This window comes from Leptonychotes weddellii, chromosome 9, assembly GCF_054177405.1.
Source record: "Leptonychotes weddellii isolate Sample4059 chromosome 9, ASM5417740v2, whole genome shotgun sequence".
Taxonomy (NCBI): Eukaryota; Metazoa; Chordata; class Mammalia; order Carnivora; family Phocidae; genus Leptonychotes; species Leptonychotes weddellii.
Window position 1 is genome coordinate 68629160 of NC_138377.1, and position 23212 is coordinate 68652371.

General features: G+C 39.7%; 1 protein-coding gene and 1 pseudogene across 1 annotated transcript in view; both read right to left on the minus strand.

Moving 5' to 3' along the window:
- The window catches only part of ARHGAP11A (Rho GTPase activating protein 11A), a 13787-nt gene extending 3636 nt beyond the window's left edge, over positions 1-10151 (minus strand). The window contains exons 1-6 of the mRNA XM_081831841.1: positions 9281-10151; positions 5689-5759; positions 3150-3246; positions 1996-2249; positions 1199-1362; positions 820-1016 (exon numbers count right to left, since the gene is read on the minus strand). Coding sequence (XP_081687967.1) covers positions 820-1016; positions 1199-1362; positions 1996-2249; positions 3150-3246; positions 5689-5759; positions 9281-9409 — 912 coding nt within the window. The 5' untranslated portion in view covers positions 9410-10151. The remainder of the gene's footprint in view (positions 1-819; positions 1017-1198; positions 1363-1995; positions 2250-3149; positions 3247-5688; positions 5760-9280) is intronic.
- The window catches only part of LOC102733040 (ubiquitin carboxyl-terminal hydrolase isozyme L3 pseudogene), a 398129-nt pseudogene that overhangs the window by 319280 nt on the left and 55637 nt on the right, over positions 1-23212 (minus strand).

The window sequence follows — 23212 nt, forward strand, 5'->3', positions numbered from 1 at the left end:
CCCTGGGATCATCACCTGAGCCGAAGGCAGACGCTTAACGACTGAGCCACCCAGGCGCCCCGAAGATGAGAAATTTCCTAAGGCAACTGGAAGAAGAATGGCCTCAGTCTTCTTGATCAAGAAGGAGATAAGAAATCTTATGACTGATTCCACCAGCTTTAGGTCTTTTTTTTCTTCCTTGGTAATGTTTCCTTCATTAGTTAGTTCATACTTGTAAATAGTTCATGTCACTATTTCAAATCATGATCTCATGCCTGACTGTTCTCCGTATTCCCAAATCTCAATTCTTTACACCAGATAATTTTCTAAAACATTATAATCCTGTTATGCCTCTACGCATAAACCTTCAATACCAATACCCAATATCCAGCTTCATGCTATATTTCAGCCTGACATTCAGTTCACCATAATATCCTCCTAATCCTTAGGATAAAACCCCTCACTCAAGTCATGTTAGTCTATTTACTAATAGTCATAGATTATTTCTTCCCTACACAAATCTTTCTTTAGAGCATCTTCTTATCTACAATAGGATACAAGTATTCTGATGCTCTACCCAATTCCCCTAGACTCTACCCATTTTTCAAGAAGGTTCAGTTTGACTTCTTCTTTGGAGTCCCTGATCACCATAACCCAGAGAACTTTTTTTCCTCTTTGAACACATTTTACATTTATGCTAAAGATTTAGCATTTAATATTAGATTGTATTGTCATTTTTGCTTTTCACATGCATGTGTCATGTTTCTCCAACTATGCCGTAAGCACCAAAAAGGCACAGACCGCAGCTTATGCTTCATTACGTTTAAACACATTTTAGATGAAAGCAAATTGCTGTAATTCCACAAAATGAGACTGCCATTGCCACTTACCTCCTACACTTTGTCTTCGCTTTCTCTTACAATCATCAGGAGTTTCACATTCACCTTCTTCAAAGCCTTCTAATGATGGAGTAGCACAGAGACCATCAAGACCCAACATAGCTGGTATCTTTTCCTGGATAAAATCTGGAATATGCCCTAAAAAAATGTTCAGAGTTAAAATTTTTCCTCTACTCTCCCTCAAAGTGTTCAAATAGTATATACCAAAATGTTCAAATAGTATATATTTCTAATAGTTGTCTTCACAGTTCACTTGGAGGAAGCTGGGATCTCCTTCATTTAAACTAATCCTGTTACTTTATAATGTCTATTCATCTTACCAATATCTGATGCATAGTCAATAAGAGTTTGCACTACTGCAGCCTGTAATCGTAGCTTTTTTTCTGTGTTAGCAGACATCTTTTCATGTCCTTCACTTGTCTGAAGAAGGTTTGGTGCAAATATTACAGCAAGATTGCTGCTATCCATCTTATTCTCACTGGACCTTAAATGAAACAAAGTTCTCTTAGATTGAGCCAAAGAGAAACAAGAGGTAAAATAACATATTGAGCACACTTTGAAGACTTATTTTATCAAACACAAGTCCAAATAGCTACCCTTTGTCTACCCATCTATATGATTGGCTTGAAATAAGACAGAACCAGAAATAGCTTCTGTGTGTTTAAATATATATCACAAAAACCATGCTAACTATAGAGCCCACACTTTGTTTTTCCACACAAATGGATTATTTGATTTTCAAACCCACACACAGAAAAACTATTAAAAGGCTGCAAGTATGTCTAGAACAAGCAGGCAAACTGACAGCAAGCAGAGAGAGAGGACAAATTTGAGAAGCAAAACACAAATATATCAAAAACACAGTAATCCGAAGTCATTCAATGGACAAAGAATCCTATCAACACCAATAAGCCATTCATAATGATGACCTTAAGGCAGTAAGAAAATACAAATCATGTGGCATATTGTCTCTTAAATTATACAGGGTACACTTCTTACAGTAAGGAAATAATTTTTAAGAAAAATTTCCATTCCAAATTTAATTTTAAGTTATTATCTATACGGGTAAATCTAGCTAATTAACAACCTGTCATTTCCTAAGACTTTAATTACTTACCTAAGTGAAACATTCCTGAGAAAGTTAAAGAAGTATCTTAATACATCAATTGTGTGGTCAGCCATAAGACAGGAGAGCAACAATGTAGCTTTATTTTTCTCCTCTGTTCCTAACTGTTGAGCTTTGAAGAGTGCTTCATGCAAATCAGCTGGAAGGATGGGCTCTGGCAATTCCCTAAAAAACTGCTTAAGAAGTCCGGCAACATCACAAGGAGGTGCAGAAGATAGGCAACTTTCACCATGATCCAGTTTATTCTGAAATAAATATAATAATCTTGAGCATTTGAGGGCTTAAGAGTTTACTGCAAATAAGCTATCCTTTTCTGTACTCTAGAAAGCTTTAATAAATTTTTCTTAACTCTTGTTTTAATATACATCATGCCATTTTAAAAGGCTAAAAACAAAAACAAAAAACATTTTTTCATTTCCTATAGTACTTTATAGGAACAAAGGACCACAAATTTGAAAGTACTCTAAATTTTTAAAGCATTATATAGATTGTGGCAATCATTTCACAATATATACATATATTAAAACATCAAGTTGTACAGTATTTGTCAATTATATCTCAAAACTGAAAAAAAAAGCATTAAATAATGCATGATTCTTTTTTTTTTCTTTTGAGAGAGAGAGAGTGACAGAGCGAGCGCACTTTTGGGCATGGTGGGGGGACAGAGAGGGGGAGAGAGAATCTTAAGCAGGCTCCACAGCCAGCATGGGGCTGGATGTGGGACTGGATGCAGGGCTGGATCTCGTGACCCTGAGATCATGACCTGAGCCGAAATCAAGAGTCAGACACTTGGGGCGCCTGGGTGGCTCAGTCAGTTAAGCTTTTGCCTTTGGCTCAGGTCATGATTCTGGGTCCTGGGATCGAGCCCCACATCGGGCTCCCTGCTCAGTGGAGAGCCTGCTTCTCCCCCTGCTTGTGCTTGCTTGCTCTCTGTCAAATAAATAAATAAATACATTAAAAAAAAAAAGAGCCACCAGGGGAACTGCTGTATAATTCCTTTTAGAGAAAAAGGTTCTTCTGCCACAGAAAAGACTATTTGCAAATTCAGTTTCTGTTAATTCATGCAATAGTTTAAATATTTCAATTCTAAAAACCAAATAAAAAAGTAGTACAAATGAAAAATTATAGTTCAAGAATATGCTTACCTTTAGGGCTCTTAGACGAATAACAGATCCTGATTTCCTAAAAAGCCCTTCTGTATGAATATGCTCTTCTAAAGATGTGCAAGCATCAACAAGAAAACTGAAAGAGAGAAATTTTTCAGGGGGCCAGATGCACATCTTACTAAATCCTGTTCTTCTACCAAAGTACATGGACCAAGCACTAACCCCCCTTCAGAAGCTCTGATGTCACAAATCTCTTCAGTCTTTGTGATAAAAGGTTAATTCTAGTTGTTTTTCTTGCTTCCTAAATTCTTCTGTCTAGCTCATCTTTTTATCCATGACAATTTCAATGAGGTTGCTTTATTTTTTTTAATTTTAATTTTTTTTTAAGACTTTATTTGACAGAGAGAGAGACAGCGAGAGAGGGAACACAAGCAGGGGAAGTGGGAGAGGGAGAAGCAGGCTTCCTGCCGAGCAGGGAGCCGGATGCGGGGCTCAATCCCAGGACCCTGGGATCATGACCTGAGCCGAAGGCAGATGCTTAACCAAATGAGCCACCCAGGTGCCCCTCAATGAGGTTGCTTTAATCCAACATCCTTCTCAATCCTACTTCATTTCTCTGCTTCCATTCAGAGCACAAGATGGGTCATTTTTACTGCCTCCACTTCATATTCCAGTGTCTCCTCAACCCTTTCCAATCAGACTTGCACCCCTATTACTACAATAAAACAGTTCTCATCTTAGATATCATGTCAATATTTAAGTAGATATTAAGGTCATCAATCCATGGTCAATTGTCTTCATTTCACTTGTCCTGCCAGGATCTGACACACTTACCCATTCCCTGCTTTTCTTGGAAATATTCTTTTTCATGACACTTCCTGCTGTCCCCCTAACTATTCCTTCTCAAACTCCTTTTCTGGCTCCCCTTTTTCTGTCAGACCTCTACATGTTAGTATGACCCCGGGCCTTAAGCCCTTCTTCTTTTCTTTTCTCTTTTTAAGATTTTATTTATTTGACAGAGACAGAGAGAGAGAGAGAGAGAGTGCGCTCGCACAAGCAGGGGGAGCAGCAGGCAGAGGGAAAGGGAGAGGGAGAAGCAGGCTCCTGCTGAGCAAGGAGTCAGATGTAGAGCTCGATCCCAGGACCCTGGGATCATGACCTGAGCTGAAGGCAGACGCTTAACCAGCTGAGCCACCCAGTCACCCCCATAACTTTAAATATCTACCATCTGTTACATTTGCCCAAAAATAAGGCATTGTGCTTTTCTCACTCTAACACTGCCTCTCAGAAAAGTCAGATATAACCTAATCCTTACAATCCTTCTCATACTTAGAGGTGTGTGCTTAATTTCTTTATACTGAACAACTTTTAACCATCAGTGTTGGCTTTAGTAGTTAACTGATACCACAAATTAGAATGGATGTCAGCAGCAAGCAATTGATAGCACCGTGCTGGTGCACAATGGCTGAATGTTACAGGGGGTAACTGACAGAATTTAATGTTTGTTTAAAGCAGGCAAAGAAATTACAACAAAGATTTAGTCATCTTTACTGCAGAAATAACTGCAATTCTAAAGGTAGAAAATCATTATAAACAAATCTTTCATAGGTCATTTCAAAAGCAAAATAGTAAGTGCTTACCTTATGGAGATTGTGAATCAACACCTATATGCTGAATGAGGGAAAACTGTTCTAAGGTTGCAAGGTATTCAATAAATGCTTTTGAACAATGTATCAGTTAAAAACCTAGGTTACTGAACTAGAGTGGCCAGAATGAACCCTACTTTGGATAGAGGGGAAATGAATTAGTAACAGGTAAGATAGTTTCTTTGCATGCTTCTCTGAACTATTGAAGATGTAAACTTCTCTGCTAATTTCTTTTTTTTTTTTAAGAATTTTTTTATTTATTTGACAGAGAGAGACACAGCGAGAGAGGGAACACAAGCAGGGGGAGTGGGAGAGGAAGAAGCAGGCTTCCTGCGGAACAAGGAGCCCGATGTGGGGCTCGATCCCAGGACCCTGGGATCATGATCTGAGCTGAAGGCAGACGCCCAACAACTGAGCCACCCAGGCACCCCTTCTCTGCTAATTTCTGATGCAGTTAGTCCAAAAGGTTACTTTTAAATAGTAAGTGACACAGTAAAGCTCAAGTGTTACATAATTTATATTTACAAATACTTTATTTAATCTTAGCTTAAATGTTCTTTTATCCACAAAGGAAAAAGAGGGGGGGGGGCGGGAACAACAGACTCTTAACTAGAGAGCAAACTGCTAGTTCAAAACAAATGTGTAAGTCAATCAGCTATTTTTTAATTTATTCTTTTTAAAGATTTTATTTATTTATTAGAGAGATTGTCTGGGCATGAGCAAGCAGGGGGAGGGGCAGAGGGAGAGAGACAAGCAGACTATCTGCTGAGCAGGGAGCCCAAAGTGGGACTCCATCCCAGGACCCGAGATCATGACTTGAGCAGAAGTCAGACACTAACCAATTAAGCCACCCAGGTGCCTCTCAGCTATTTATTTTTAAACGGCCCAGACAGTGGTTTGAAATATTTTTCTTCATCCCAAACTTAGCTTACCTTGGAATGTGTCCATATTCTGGTACAACAGAATGGGGCAATGCACTAAAAGGTACTCCAAATATTTTACCCTAAAATGGCAAATTCAATTATTCCAACACAAATATTAGGCATAATGTAAGTTTTCTTAAGTATTAAGCAAATTAAAAACCTTAGGAAATTAAAAAAATAGAAATAAGACAATGAAAATAACTATTACAAGTAACCTTGGTTAAAAAGTAACTACTATATGCTAAACATTCCCTTAGGTACTGGGAGCACAAAAATGGCCAAGATAAAGTCATTGTGGGTGGGGGGGATGGGTGAGACAAGTGAAGGGGATTAAGACTACACTTACCATGATGAGCACTGAGTAATGTACAGAATTGCTGAATCACTATACTGTATACCTGAAACTAATGTAACACTGTATATTAATTGTACTGGAATTAAATAAAGTCATTGCCCTAAAGCAATGTAATACATTCCATCAGTTTCCAATCCCATAATGAAAAATCAATCCAGTTAGTGCTTAGTCAGGAAATTCTTAAAAAAAATTTGGCCAAAACACTAACATTTTCTAAAAATACTATGTTTCTTTCAGTAACCTTATAAACATTGACCTTATACTTCCCTTCTGTCACCTTATAAATACTAACAAAAGGCTAAGTTGATTGGTAATGCCACTCCTTGAGTACTTCTTAAAATTACATCGAAGTGGTTTTTAGACCTGATCTTCTTTTCCACACTCTGGAAAACTGTTATTCAAATTATGTTCTGAGGTAACCAAGGCAGGGATTCCGCAAACATTTAATTCAAATTTCTTTAACTACTTTGAAATATATTTTTAAAAGGTCATATTCAAATGTATTACTCATACTCAAATTTAATACATTGAAAATCCCAAGAGGAATCTGTATGTTACACACTTCTTAATAAAGAATCTGCCACTATCTTTGTGCATGCATTCCAACTTCTTAAAAACGTGTCACTGATTAAGAAGGTTGTAGTTTTGCACCGGACTTAAATACAAGCCTATATACGTACATACATATATGTATGTATGTATGTGTGTGTGTCAGTATATATATATACATATATATACACACACATATATATACATATATCTGCTTATATAAAATTAAGTAAGTGGGTATACCTAATCTAATAAACATTAATTTAGCTTAGATGCATCTGCTCTCCATGAATGCTCTTGAAGCACTTGTTAAGAAATCATTCACACTGTTAATTATTCAACAGAGTAACAAAATCTTAGTAGTCCTTTTCAAGCATCTGGCTCCATTTAATTGATGAATATAGAAGACAGTACAGTATAGTGCTTAAGGGAGCAGGCTCCTAGTGGCAGGGTTGCCAGGTTTTAAATCCTGGCTCTTCTACTTATTAGCTGAATGACCTCGATCAAATTAATTCTTTATGCCTCAGCACCTTCACATAGGTCCTAAGTCACAGAGTTGTAGAGAAAATTAAATAAATTAAAAGATGTAAAGCATTTATATTAGTCTCTGACATAGAGTAAGCATTCAAAGAATATTTGTTGCTGTTATGATTACCATTTCAAGGTGAGCTGTTAAAAAAATGTGTTAGTGTGGAAACCCCCTTTTTTGGTAAATCAGAATTTTCTTGATATTGTACAACCAAACAAAATGCAAAAATCAGATGCTGAAGCTGATTATAAGTCTACAGAGGTCCTACATACCTAGAACTCAGGGATTTTTTTCTCAAGTGTATTAATCTCAATAATGGCCTCACAATAACATAATCTCATAAAATAAAACTAATAACTTGCTTTTTAAATTTTATGTACTGGAATATCACAATGTTATCTTCAAAAGATTTCTGGCACTGTTCTTTAAAAGCTCAAAACTATTATTAGCTAACAAACACCAAAGAGCCAAAGAAATCTAGTTTTCAAATAAAGTTACTTATCCTGTTCCCATTCTCATAACACAAAGATCTTCCGTATTTATTAGAGTATTTCTATTATGATTTCTAGCCTGACTACCAATTAGGATTTCAACCATTGATTACCATAACAACTATCATTAGCTGAATAAGTGACATGTGACAGGTACTGTGCTAGTCCTATCTACAGATCTTATCATTTTTAAATCCCCTAAATAACCCAAGAAGAGATCCCATTATTCCCACTTTATAGAGTAGGAAACTGAAGCGTAGGAAAATTAAACAGTCCAAGATCACACATCCATAGTAGGAGTAAATCAGGATTCAAACTCAGGTCTGTCTGACTCTAAAAGTAGGTATCAATTTTTTTTTTAAAGATTTTGTTTATTTGAGAGAAAGAGAGAGAGTGAGAGAGAGCCTGAGCAGGGGTTGGGGAGCCGGAGAGAGAGAAGCAGGCTCCCCGCTGACCAGGGAGTGTGACTTGGGGCTTGATCCCAGGACTCTGGGATCATGACCTGAGCCAAAAAGGCAGAGCTTTAACGGACTGAGCCACCCAGGTGCCCCGGTAACGATTTTCTTAAGGAGTGAAAAAAAATCCAGATTCAAATTTTTTCATACACTTACAAAACCACTATATTTGAGATCTTGGAAAACCAGTTTTTCAATCAGAAGAAATCACTCTAGTTTTTAAATATAAACATATACGTTGCCATTAAGTTGCAAACAACAAAAACTATTTTCTCCAGAATGTATAAGCTTTTAAGAGGTATACAAATTAATTTTGTTAGTAGCTTATTTATCCAAGTACTTATTTTCTTTCACAAATTATAAATTAAGAGCTATGCACATTTTATCAGTTTTCGTCTCTAAATACATAAAAATACCATAGAATTAGGCTAATAAATGTAAAATGTTTTATATTCAATTTACTGTATTTTTCACAATGAAATTCTGATGACGCAGTAGACAATAAAATTTCATTCAAAATCCCCTTATTTCGACCACCCTCAGATCATCAACAGCTTTTTAATTATTCCACTCTGCCATTTTAATTTACTCACTTTAAAAAAATAGCTTTATATCTCAAAGACAACCAAGCGGCAAGCTTGTTTTTTTCAAATTAGTGAACACAGAGGTATTATCTGAAGCCTATTTCTAATGCTCTTTCACACCTTATCTACTGACTCATTTAGAAAATTTACTGATCCTCCTTGTCCCTTTACAAATTTTATTTTAAAACTGTGGTGGTGGTGGGTAGTGTTTGCCTCCCTTCCCACATGCTACTTGTTCAAAATACAATAAATTGATAATATCTGGAGATATTTTTAATTGTCAAAACTGGGAGATGCTACTGGCATCTAGTGAGTAGAAGCCAGAGATGCTGTTAGACATCCTACAATGCACCGTACAGCCCCCACGTCCCACCTCAAAGAATTATCTAGTTCAAAATATCAACGTTGTGAGGTTGAAAACCCTGCAACTTTCTCAGTGATCAAAAATCCCTGTAAAGAATCAACAATGTCATTCTTTAAATTTCAGCAGTCGACCATCTGGATTGAATTAGTACGCTTAGCCACATCCTCTTTGGGATCCACACATAATGAACATTTTAGCATGAACTGTAATAAGTGATGGTACAGGGTGGGCTCTTTTTTAAAAAAAACCCCAAATCTCTTTTCCCGGAACTTACCACTATTTCCGTGGTTGCTGTTTCATGTCTCCTGCGATCGCACTGCCCACGGCCACTCTTGACCTTAATGCCATAGACCGCCCGAAGCTGCTGCAACAAGGCCAACCTTACCAGCCTCCGATCCCACATCCCGGACACGTAGCCCACTCTCCGAGGCAGGATCTGCGTCCTGACCCTCGTCCGCCACCAGGTCTTCCAATTTCCAAACACTCTGAGGTTTGCACTCTGCGCCGCTGCCTTCTGGCCAAGTCTGGCACTGTTCCGGCTCCGGACCCCAGCCACTTCCACGGCTTTTCCCTTGGTCCTCTAGCCACTTCCACTGACCTCCTACTTCCCTCTGATCCTAGCCACACCGCACCTTTCCCTCACTTACACCGACCTTCTTTCTCGTCACCTGATCCTTTCAGCTACTTACACAGACCTCCCTTCTTTCTTCCGGATTCTTTCGGTTCCGTGTACAGACGCCTGTTACCAGCTTCTCACCACCACTTCCGGCCACTTCCTAAGATCCCGTTTCCTCCAAACCTCACTTCGCCCTCGTCCCTTCCCAACGGTAAAGACCCTTCTCCTTGGCCCTCCTGCCCCGGCAGGCTCAGCCGGGCGTTCGTCTCTCAAGTCCCGGTGCCCCCAGCCCTAGCCCAGCCGCCGGACCAGCCGGCTGCTCAGGCGCCTTTTCCAGTCCCGGTCCCCGCCCGGGCTGGTCGCCGCCGTCACCCCGTTTCACAGGCTGCTCCTTCCCTCCCCCAGCAGCCGGCCTGCGGCCCCCGGCCTGCACATCTCGGTGTGCTCACTGAAGCCACGCAGCTCTCCTCATGCCTCCGCCTCCACCTTCTCACCAGCCCTGGAGCCGCGACCGTCCCACCCTCACTTCCAGCCCAGGCTCAAATGGCAGCGCCAAACAGCGCTCCGCGCTCTGATTGGCCCGCTTCTCTTTTCAAAATCAGGACCTCAGAGAGTGGCCAGGAGCTGCCTGTCTAGTGAGACCAGGGCAAAGGGGGCGCTCACGAAGGGCGTGGTGGGCAAAACTAAGAAATATGGAAAAAAAAAAAAAAAAGAAAAGGTTAAGTTCCACTTGCTCCTTCATAGCCATATTTTTGGAGGAAAATACTTCTTAGAGCGTATTTTAATACACCTGGCCTGCGACTGAGACAATACATTCGGGGAAATGTAATAGACACCCATTCTCATTTTTTCAGCACTTGGTGGAGGCTGAAGGCCCCCTAACGCAGAAACCGGTTCTACGGAACCCGAGGTGAGACAACCTGAGTCAGGGTTCACAAACGCTGATTTTGGTAGCCCTAAAGCAGGATTTTTGGAGCTTACTTCGTCTATAGAAACCGGTCCGTATTTGGGGAACTGATAGTGACGCTCAAATCTTAGCGCATAGGGAGTTAAATATCCAAAGAAGACCTGTCATGGGAGACGTGAGTGCGGGAGGAATGCGAAGTCCGCGCGAGGCGGCAGCTGCAGAAGCGGCACTCATTGGGATTTGGAGTCGGGAGCTTGGCTCCATGCCCACACCGTTGCTAAATTGTTGGTGATCCTGTTGATAAACAGGACGGAACATCCCTTACGCTTGTGCCTGGGCTGCTTTTCCATTTTCAAACAGCAGCGGTCCCATCAGGATGTTCTCTTTTTTTCTGGGATGTAACTCATTTAGGGCAAGAGACTTGGACTCAATTTAAATACAGGCAATAGAGCGAACATTACTATCACTCCGCCTCCCTCGCATGTAGACTCGGTGAGAGTAGCGACAGAACTTTACCTGCCTTATCCACTGTTCTATCGCCTAGCAGTATTTGCCAAATGAACGAATTTAAGTAGGGAACGTTTTCTTAGAATCATTTTGCCCCTTTTGGAGTTCAGTCCCTAGATATTCTACCTTTGCCAATCTAGAGAAGATTCTCTGAAGAAACTGGAACAAAATGGAAGTGAAGCGTTTTGCTGTATTGTAGCAACTATTTATTGAGCGCCTACTATGCAATATGGCATAAGATGAAGAGCAAAGCCAGACAGATTGGGGGAGGAGGGGAGGAGAATATTATATTAATGGGGGGCATAATTATCAACTGAGAGAAGTATAGGAAGGCAGGGAATACTATTCTATGATAGGGTATAATAAAAGATCCTTGATGCGCGGAGGGTCAACATACCAATGATTAATCTGAAGAATCAGTAGAAATTGGTAAAAAGTGAAGGTGGGATGGTGGAATGGGATCAGCATTCAGGAGACAAAAGCACTGCAGAAAAGCCATCGATTTTTAACAGGAACCAGTGCATCAGAGACTAAACTGAACCCACTCCTACTCGTTTCTTTTTGCTTCAGAAATAACTTTTAAAAATTACTTAACGTTAAAAAAATTACTTATGTTGTCTTTAGCTTCCTCCCTCCCCCAAACTTCACATTGTTTTGGGTTTTAGATGTCTCAGATTTCCTTTTCTTAAAGACACTGCTCTTGAACATTAAGCGCCTTTTCTGTGTCATAATCCTTTTTTCAAAGCTGGGCTCTTTGATTGTTTCTTTTGTCTCCTTCCTTTTAAGATGAAATTATTGGTTCTTAATGATACTAACATAATTACTTATGTGCTTTATCCATGTATACATAAATACACACATACATACATATAAAACTGAGTAATAATAACGATATGCTAAATAAGATTGCTGAGTGAAGTTTAAATGTGTTTCTTTTTGTCCTCATGCTGTGTCCCATTAGGGATGTACTAACAAAGTACCGTGTTTTAAATGAACTGGATGTAATTCTTCTCTTTGGTTATATGTAGATGTTTATTCAACCAGGACTCTGTGGATTGCTACATGGGATATTTCCAGTCTTTTGCTATTACAAAACGTTCCCTGTGCGTGATACAATATGCTTTTGCTAATGGCTCATTAGCAGAGTCCTGCAAATGGGATTGCTAGGCAAAAGAACATGTTATTTTGTTTAATATTGCCAAATTCACCTTCATAGGGCTTGCGTGGTTTTGTATTCACACTTGCAATGTAGGAGAGTCCCTGTTTCCCCACAGCCTCTCCAATAGAGTGGATTTTTGCTAATTTGATAGGTGGCAAATGGTATCTGATTACAGTTTTGCATTTATCTTTTTATAAGTGAGGTGGAGCATCTTTTCAAATGATGCGTGCATATAATGAAGTATGATGAGTCTTAAGGAGTGTGGGAGATACACAGCTATGAAATGAAGTGGAACAAGCTAGGCCCCAAAGAAGGTGTCTAGTACGCTACTTTGTGTGTGTGTTTCGGGGGGGGGCTTAGAAATACATACACAAATAGACACTTGTTTATATTTTCAAAGTAAATATAATAGGTAAACCAAAATCTAATAAAAATGGTAACCAATGGAGGGAGAGCAAGGCCTATTTTCTATTGGATGATCTCTAAAAACTTTTAGAAACATTTTACATATTAGCCCAATGCGAAATACGTTGAACTCTTCTAATGGCTTTTATTGACCTTTTTGCTTTGCATTTTTGTTTAAACTGTAATCATTCTCTTCCCTTAATGCTCCATATTCTGAGTCATAGGTAGAAATGTTTACCCCACTCTCAGGTTATAAAGGATTTCACTCATTTTATTTTTTTAGTACTGGTATGGTTTTCTTTTTTTTTTTTTTTTAAATTGATATCTCTAATCCATTTGGGATTTATCCAGTGTAGAATAAAGAATGGAATTTACTCTTTTTCCATATGGCTACCCAACCGTAGAAATTTTTATTTTATCTTACTTCAGCAAACTCCCACACCTGTCTCCAAAACTAGCAAAACACTACTGCTGAAAGCCCCATAGAGTACAGACGGTCCCCAACTTACGACTGTTCAACTTAAATTTTTTTATTTTATGATGGTATGAAAGGCATACGCATTTGATAGAAATCATTCTTCGAATTTTGAATTTTGATCTTTCCTGGGGCTAGCAATACGTAGGGAGATATTCTCTCCTGATGCTGGGCAGTGGTAGCAAGCTGCAGCTGTCAGTCAGCCACGCCATGATGAGCGTAAACAACCCATACACTTACTACCATTCTGTACTCATACAACCATTCTGTTTTTCACTTTCAGTACAATATTCAATAAATTACATGAGATATTTAACACTTTATTATAAAATAGACCTCGTGTTCGATGATTTTGCCCAACTGTAGGCTAACGTAAGTGCTCTGGGCATGTTTAAGGTAGGCTAAGCTATGCTGTTTGGTAGGTTAGGTGTATTAAATGCATTTTTGACTTAATATTTTCAACTAATGAGTTTATTCTAATGTAACCTCATTGTAAGTTGAGGAAAATCTATACATTGACTGGATCAAGGGATATTATCTTTATTGAAACATTAGACTTTGGTTTTAGTTAGTGTCACCCTATGGCACACACCATTTTCTTTTTTTTTTTTTTAAAGATTTTATTTATTTATTTATTTATTTGAGAGAGAGAGAAACGGCATGAGAGGGGAGAGGGTCAGAGGGAGAAGCAGGCTCCCCGCTGAGCCGGGAGCCCGATGCGGGACTGGATCCCGGGACTCCAGGATCATGACCTGAGCCGAAGGCAGTCACTTAACCAACTGAGCCACCCAGGCGCCCCACCATTTTCTTTATCCGGTACCTCACTTAGCTCTCTTTTCTGTGAAGTCAATCAAATGTCTGTTAAACTGCCTCCCTGAAACTTGTTCCTATATCCTTGCTTTGAAAAAGTTGACTTGTGTAGCTTCTCAAATCAGATCCAGAGCTTTTCTCTGTAAAGCCAAAATGGTTGTCCTTGAAATCACTGCCTCTGAGGCCGGACACATGGCACAGGCACATCACTTATTTCTTAATAAAACAGAACCATTTGAGGAAACGTCTGTCTTAAATTTGGACTTGACCTAGGTGGAAAAATCATAACAATGATTTCCTCAGGTCACTGGAGCTCTCACTAGGATAGTGGACACTGGTGCTTCAGCTAGATCCCCCTCTAGAGCTGAGGTCCTTGCTCCCCCACTTGCAAGAGTGTTAGCCACGGACGGCTCATAGCCCAACTCTGAAATGACTGACAGAAAATGTCAAACAGAATAATAGCTTTCCAAGACTATGTAAGTGTTCTGGAGCAAGAAATATGAACGCTTTTTAATTTTTTTTTAAGGTATAGGAAAAACGAGACGGAAAAGGATAATGATAGATAAACCCAAATGACTAAATAAAAACTAAGAATATAAAGCCTTAGGAAGTTTTTGGTCTTTCACGAAGCTAAACAATGGGCAGTTTATGATTGTGCTTTCAATCACAGTGTAGATTTGATTAGATAAATTATTGTGCACCAATTACCTGGGTCATATATATTCACTGATTTGGAAGTATTTAGGATATAATTTGAGAAAAAGCAAGTCACAAAATTGTATGTATAATATAATTGTTCTTTATACATGTGTTTGCAGAGAAAAATGGAAAGTTATTAAGTGATTATTTCTCAATGGTATCATGCAGTGACTTTTGCATCCTTCTTTTTGCTTTTCTGCTGTTATCATCCAAATTTTTTAATAATGAGTATATGAGGTTGAATTCTGTCCCCCCAAAAGATATGTTGAAGTCCCAACCCTCAGCTTCTCAAAATGTGACCTTATTGACATACATACTTAGTTAAGATGAGACCATACTAGAATAGTGTGGATCCTTAATTCAACATAAGTTAGTATCCTCATAAGAAGAGAAGACACAGCCATGTGAGGTGAGAATGCCATGTGATGGTGGAGAAAGAGATTGGAGTGTTTTGTCTAAGAACCACCAAGGATTGGGGCACCTGGGTGGCTCAGTTGTTTAAACATTTGCCTTCGGCTCAGGTCATGATCCTGGGTCCTGGAATCAAGTCCCGCATTGGGCTCCCTGAGCAGGGAGCCTGCTTCTCCCTCTCCCTCTGCAGCTCCCCTTGCTTGTGCTCTCTCTCTCTCTCAAATAAATAAAATATTAAAAAAAGAATCACCAAAGATTGATGCTTGATGCCTCCCACCAGAAGCTAGGAAGAGGTAAGGTGAAACCAACACCTTGATTCCAGACTTCTAGTATCCAGAATTGTGAGAGAATAAATCTCTGTTGTTTAAAGCCACTCATTTTGTGATACTTTGTTATGGTAGCCCTAGGAAACTAATATACACGTGTTACTTTGAAAATTAATTGGAGTTATAATCCATATGAAAGAAGATGAACTTGAAGGCCAGCACAAAGATGACTTTTCTCACAAAACGTTTCCTGTTGGTCCCAAGGAGCAACACTAGAGCCCTTGTCAGGAGGAGCTCCTGTTGAATAATCTATTTGCATGCCTTACCTTTCCTTCTCTAGATGTAAGTCTCTCAAGAAGTCAGGGGCCAGGTTCATGTTTACTTCTTACAAAGTGTAGCCCACCACTTAGAGTGAAGTTCTCAGTGAATGCTTTTTGGATGAATGGATGGATGGATGAGGAATTCCTCTTAGTAAGAAAATCCTTCAGCTGCCACTCTTATAGAGTAGGGTAAACTAACACACAAAAGCAAGAAAACGCCTTGAGGATGAAAATTGAGACTAGACTTGGGATGAGAGGAAGGCAGGGGAACCTACTGACATACATAGACTCCAGATCCCTAGTTCTGTGGAATGTTAAAAAGCAGATCACTTATCAAATGAATGTGGGGATTGAAGCCAGTTTCTTTGCTGTGGGATCTCTAGGGGTCTTTAACACACCATTGTGTATTGGGACTTTCCAATAAGAGGAGGGAATTAAGCTGCATATCCCAGTATTTGCTGAATTTTTTTTCTGGCATTTCAAAGCACCTGGTGGCTGGTGTTTGGGGAATTAGCTTTGGTGCATTCTGCACCGTGTTCAGATAAACCCGTTGAGAGCACCCTTCAGTGCTCTTCTCACTTACCTGTCTCTGCACTCACACTGTGTCTCCAAGCTTTAGTCAAATGTTTTTGTGGTCCCTCAGATCTAAGAAATTTCACCATAATTGTAGATCATATTATATTTTTTTATTAAAGAATATAGAATGAGGGAAGTAATACTTTGAAATCATCAAAGGTCTTTCAAAGACAGACATTCCATAGATCTAAAATGTGACTGATATCTTTAAAAAAATAAAATGTGACTGAAAATGCTTGCTTGACCCTTGGAGTGAGCAGATAAGGATAGGTTTATGTCAGAATAAGGCAGGGGTAGTGTGTTTTTTTTTGGCCCTCCAGAAAGAGACACAAAGACATGATTAGATGTGCAAGAGATTTATTGGGGCAATGCTTGTGAAGGATAAAAGAGGAAGCAGGAGTGAGGGGATAGCCTTACATCATGATGCAGGTCTCACATCTACAGGGAGAGGGAAGGGAGTTTGGGTGGGAAGAATCTCCAACTACAGAGCAGTTCTAAGAAATTTTGGCCAGGCTGATGGGGTGTTCCTCACATAAAGTCACATGTTAGAGGAACCCAATACCCCATAGGAATGGGTTAGCACTTGTAACCCTAAGTCATTGGCTGGGAGTAGCCCATATGCAAATACCGTGGTGGATCCAGAGGGCCAGCAGCTGGGACTATCCAACAACTATGTTTCCTGCAGCAGGAAAGCTGAGGGGTGAATGTTTATGGTCCCCAAGGGGAGTGAAATCAGATGACCAGGGTTTGAACTCCAGCTCTACCACTTAATTATAGGGGAGTTATCTAACTTGTCTGAGCTCCAAATTCCTCATCTGCAAAATGGAAATTATTAAAGTATCCACCTCAGAAAGTTGTTACGAGAATAACAAGACTCTAAAAATTTTAGCATTTTGCCTGACACACTGAGTAAATATTTACACTCAGTAAATATGAACTATTATGATTACAGGTACTTATAGCTGGCACGAAGTCAGAAGTCTCAGCCCTGGGCACCTGGATGGCTCAGTCAGTTAAGCATCTGCCTTCAGCTGGCGTTATGATCCCAGGGTCCTAGGATCGAGTCCCACGTTCGGCTCTCTGCTTAGAGAAGAGTCTGCTTCTCCCTCTCCCTCTGCCCCTCCCCTCTGATTGTGCTCTCTTTCCCATGCTCTCTCTCTCTCTCAAATAAATAAGATCTTAAAAAAAAAAAAAAAGTCTCAGCCCTCAGGGAATTCTGACAGCTGGATGAAATGTTAAAAGGTGAGAGGAAGTCTTCATACTGTGTGTGGAACTCTTCTCCAGGATCTTTCATATGGGATCCTTTTTCCTGGGCTTCTCAGAAACAAAGACTGTCCCTGCTGAACTTTACTTCCAAATGCTTACTATAAGAGAAAAGGATAGCATTCCCATTTCCCTGCTAGATTCACAGGGCTGGCGTGGGATCCTCCCACACCCCAGCCCGGCAAGTTTCCCTTGAAAAGTTTAGTGTGTTTATCTATTTATCTTGTGTGCCTCTTAAGGAGGTCAATAATGCTATAAACAGAGGAGAGCTCCTGGCTCAGTCAAGCAAATTACAGAATATTGAAAAGGTCATGGCAATAAAGTACATCATCACTATAATGCACAGAATATATGAGGCATTAAAATCCTAATGCCTAGACTTCGGATTAGAATTTATGGATGAGCAGAATGTACTACCTTACTACATTTTTATGGCCGAAATTAAAACAAGGGTGGCTTCACTTAACCCCTGCTAGCAGCCTTAAATTCATTGAACTGCCTTCTGTGTTCATAGAAGTCTGTCTATATGGAACTCGTTTTGGGGAGCAGTTATTGCTTTGGCACCTTCCTTGAAGAGAAAGGAGAGAAAAAAAGATGGGTGATCATAGAACCAGCTGGTGAGACATCCTCACACATTTGAGACCAGGCTGATGGTGAAGGGAGTGCTGATGGTTTCTCAAGGATATTGGGCACCCGACCCCCGGGCTCTGTGATGTTGACTGGCTCAAATGCATGACCTGTCCTTCCATTGGCCATGCAGCAGGGACAGCTCTCCACAGATTCAGTTCCTCTGCACCACACCAAGCAGAAGTGGTTGTTAACTAAAGATAGTGGCTTCACAGCCCAGGAAGACAGTGGACAGAAACATGAAGCTACGTGGACATTTCACATCCAGAAGAGAGTCTTTACTACCTAAAGGAATTCTGGATGAAGCAGCGAATGGGACCTGATTTGGAAATAGTTCTAGGAAATGTTTTCTATGAAAAATTACCTAGGAAAGAGCTTATTCAGCTGCACAACCTTATCACTGAAGTTATCAGGTGTTAGCGTGTAACCCTTTGAAAAACTCGGATTATTCTGCCATGTGAGAGGCACCATCAAGGAACGAGGCAGAGGGAACCAGCATTGATTATACACAACACGCCAGACATTAATCCTCACAGCAGCCCTATGGAAGTAAGTATTATCCCTATTTTACAGATGAGAAAGCTGAGGCTGAGAGAGGTTAAGAAAATTGTACAAGACCCTAAGCTGTTAATTGGCAGAGCTGAGATTCCAATCTGGATCTGCCTGGCTCCAAAATCCATGCCCAGTATAACACACACACAAAACTGATTGCAACAGCTTCCCTGTGGGGGACACGGCAACCTTGGGAGCAGCCTTGACTCAAAAGCCACCACCTTTTGATTTGAGTGGCAACTAAAAACCTGTCTTTCTAAACATGTCTCTCTAATTTCTGTAATTTCCTGTGAGTGGCTGGTTACTTTAGTTCTGGTTTTCTTTTAAAATGCAAATTATCCAGAGAGATGAGACACTTCCTGTGAATAAATCTTTCAGATACTTTATTTTCTTTGCTTTCTTTTCTTTTTTTTTTTTAGAGAAGGAAAGGGGTGGAAGGGCAGAGGGAGAGGGAGAGAGAGAATCTTAAGCAGGCTCCACACTCAGCACAGAGCCCGAGGAGGGGCTCATCTCACACCCCTAGATCATGACCTGAGCCAAAATCAAGAATTGGATACTTAACTGACTGAGCGACCCAGGTGCCCCCAGATACTTTATTTTCTAAAGGGCAATCTTGATAGCATTCGACCATGGATCACCCGGGGAGGAGACAGAGGGGTTTATGGAGGAAATGGCAAAAAGGGAACAGTTGGAGGTGTCAAATACATGAATCTGTTTCACAATTTTACCTGAGGCTGACCTCAGTGATCTTTTTTGCTTTTTAGGAAGAGTAAGTACTATATTTTAGAATGTACATACCTATTTCATGGTATTGTAGGACAAGGGATGTGTGTATGGGAGAAGGCTTTGTAATGTAAATGAATCAATATAAAGAAGGTGTGGTGTGGTGCTAGTTCAATTTGTAAATGAATTCATTTTTTGTGGCCAAATTCACTCTTCCTATTCCACATGGCTCCATTCTCTTAACCATTCATCAAATATAAGTGGGGGGAAAAGTATCTGGACACTAGAAACACATTATATAGACCAAATTATAAGACCAGATTTGTTGTAGAAAATAAGGTCTAATATTGCAAACTGAAAGAATTGCCTTCTAGGAAAAGATTGAATACATTTTTGTGATTTTCAACATTATTTTCTCCTATATTAAAAACTTTCCATCTTTTTTTTTTAAAGTGCTATATTAGAATTTACCAGCAGAGGGGAGTAAAGGAACACAAAACACCTTTCAGTTTAGGATAATTTTTGTGCATAAACAGGGTAGAAAAGTCGGCAAACCCATGCCTTTTTATTAGCCAGTGGATCCACGTGAATACATTAAATTTTATGAACATCTCAGTCTGTAATGGAGGCAAACAAACAGATCTGTAGGTCATAAAGGTATTGACCTTTTTGATTGGAAGGTGTAAGAGATGAGAAGAATGGACTGTTTTAGTGCATGTTTATGGCCAAGTTTGCCAAGTACAAAGTTTTATTTTCCAAGTCTCTTGAAGCTGTAGTGAAGTCAATTGTACTATACTCAAATCAAAATTTTTCTTAATTTTGCATGATGCCTATTTTTGAATATTCATTTAGAAGGAAATTCCAGTGAGATGCATTTTTTTAAGACCACTCTATATCATGGTGGATGGGAATATGACTTGCACAAACTTTACCTCAGACATATGCAGCCTTTACTTAGACAAAGAGTGGATGGGGGAACACGATCTGATGCCAATTCAAAATATACCAGAAGTGCGTGTGCACACACACATGCACACACACGACCTTTGAGAAGACAGTTACTCACCTCTAGATGAATGCTAGTTAATGTTCCAAACCCTCTTTCTTGCCCTGTATCTTGAAAGAAGGAGACTTTGGGGATTAGAATTATGAACCCTTACCTAGAGGGAATAGATTGCACGTTCATTGTCAACAACCTGAAATGCCTGGTGAGTGATTCCTGTGCTGCATTAGAGACAAAAAGATGTTGAAGAGGCCATTGCAAACAAGTTGAGGAGACAAATGAGAGTCTATTTTGCAATGAGATATCTCTTGTAGGAAACAGAAGGTCAGTCACCAATAAATGAGGATCCCGATATCTAACCAAGGTACTATTCACCAAATTTCTCCTTCCTTTTCATTCATTCCATAGTTCTCCTAGAGCAGTGTTAAAAGATAAACTGAGACGTTAAAAAACATAAGAGTGTATTTGAACAAAAATCTATTGGAATCCTGCTGTGCCAAACTGGGAATGGTTGGGTGTGCTCCTCGGATGGGAGCTCAGGGAGAGACTTTCAATAAAAAAAAGGTGAAAACAGAGCAAGGAAGTTGTTGATTGGCTATAGCTTAAAGCCTAGGTGGCTGTTTGTGATTGGTTGTCCTTGGGTTTTGATTTCGTAACCCTGAGGCATTTACAGGCTTAGATTTGGGTTCCCTTACATAGGCTGCCAAGGCATGAGAGCCACGTCAGTCCAGTGGTCTCCTTGTTTAATTAATTTAACAGCGGTAACCAGAGTTTTGTGCTCTTACCGAGAGTAACAATCTGCTAGGCCACAGAAGGAAAATGTCAGCTTTAGATTTCACTTCATGAAATGTCCACTCATCAATTTCATCTTCATTGGCTTTGTATACAGGATCTAGGAGTCATATCATCCTCTTTGTCTTAATGAATATACTGTATACATTATTTACCCGGTTTAGCAGGTTTGAAGGCCTTCTATTCATATGATGTTTTCCAGTCCCAGCACATCAAGTGTTGATAGAAAGACTTAATATATCATCCATGGACCCGCCACGGTTCCAGAATGTGTTGTCATTTGCTAAGATAGGCTTGATTTGTTCCCGGTCTTGATGAGGGTTTTAGAGCTCAGCACACCAGGCAATGAAGGAATTCTAGGACTGCTGGGGAACGATGAAAAAATGGAATGTTAGCTGGGCTTCAAAGATAAGGAAAGAATAGGAGCATTAAAAGGGGAGTAAAAAGGCAATCCAGGTAGGAGAAAGCACTTAGTAAGAACACAGTTCTATATTAGACAGTACCTGATGAGTTATAAGGAATGATGAGTAATGGCAGGGTTCAAGTAGTGGAGATCCCTTAGTCTTCCAGAGTTGAAGGGATGCCCTACCAGAAAACATGGAGAAAAGATAGGACACTGTTTTGGGTCTAACACATACGCATGGGAGTGACTCCAGTAGGTTTCTCTCTCTCCCTAAATTAGTAAAGGTAGATGTATTGAATGGCTAAGGATAATAACTGTTTCACAGTTTGGGAAGTAAATGAGAATATGTTTGCAAGCCTCCCAGGCTCCAGTGGGTACCTAACCAATATTAACTTCCTTTCCATTCCCCAGTCATCAAAATCCATCCTAGAAAAACTACTCTCCAAGAAAATGGCAGTTGGTAAGCGTTAAATGTTATAAATCTCAGAGTGTTACACAAAGCGCATTATCATCAAGAATTTTAATAATAAATATAAACATAAATAATAAATATTGTATTTCTCTATGACCCTCTTGTGTTCTGTGCTCAAGAAAATAGTCCCTTGAAGCTCATAAAAAATGTTCACACTTAAATTCTATCAATAATTCTTTAAGGCAAATCTTTTCTATTTTTCTCTAGCAACAGACGCGATGCAAATGTACAATGGGTGGGAATGTTTCTAAATGAAATCACTCTAACAACTCAAGCATTTCCCCGGCTTCTGTTCTGGAATGCACACAGGTACTATTTTTGCACTGTGGGCTAAATGCCTTAAAATGAATTTCACTGTTAAGGAAACAATTATCCCTTGCGTTTGATGGCAAATTTTCCCTTTCATAAAGACCGCCAAATTTATGGGGGAGAAGGGGAGAGCAAAATGAAGTATGGAGTTATGTCCGCACTTAGAATAAGGTTATTTTGTGTGTCAGGCCATTTTGGTAGATAATGTTAGATAGTGACATGGTCGCTTAGCAACGCTGTCATCGACAAACTCAGGATTCCTGTTTTACTGGGAAATCATAAGGAGCAATATCTAGGAGAGTCCATCTATTGTTTTTGGTGATTTTTTACAAAATATTTCATTGGAGTTCAAATGACTCAGATAGGATTAGAAATTTAGATAGTAGGATTTATATTTCTGTTGTTTTAATAATGGAGAAAGGTGTTGATCGATTTTCAATCTTGGCTGAGTACTAAGAGACTTGCTATGAAGTATGAGAAGGAATGATTTCCCCTCACACAGGAGAGCTGTGTGCCCAGAACAGCTGTCCTTACCTCCTCTTGCCCAGTGCTAATGTCTCCACTTGGACTTTTAAGCCTGGCGGGTTTTTTACTTCAGGATTCTGTTTAATGAATTTCTCCCTCTTCTCTTCTATTTCCAGTTTTTATTTCCAGCCTAAAAACATACTCATCTCAGAAACAAAAAAACAAACAAAAAAAGTAAAAAGTAAAAAAAACTTTCTTTCAACTCTCCAGTTACCCTCCCACCCTTTTCCTCCCCTTTTGACAAAAACCTTGACGAGCTTTCCACATTGATGGTTTTCAGTTCCTCACCTCCCTCGAGTCACAGCAATCTGAGTCCTACGGCCTTTAATCCACTGAGAATGCTCTCGCCCTGGTGACAATAATCTGGTTGCCAAATTCACTGGACA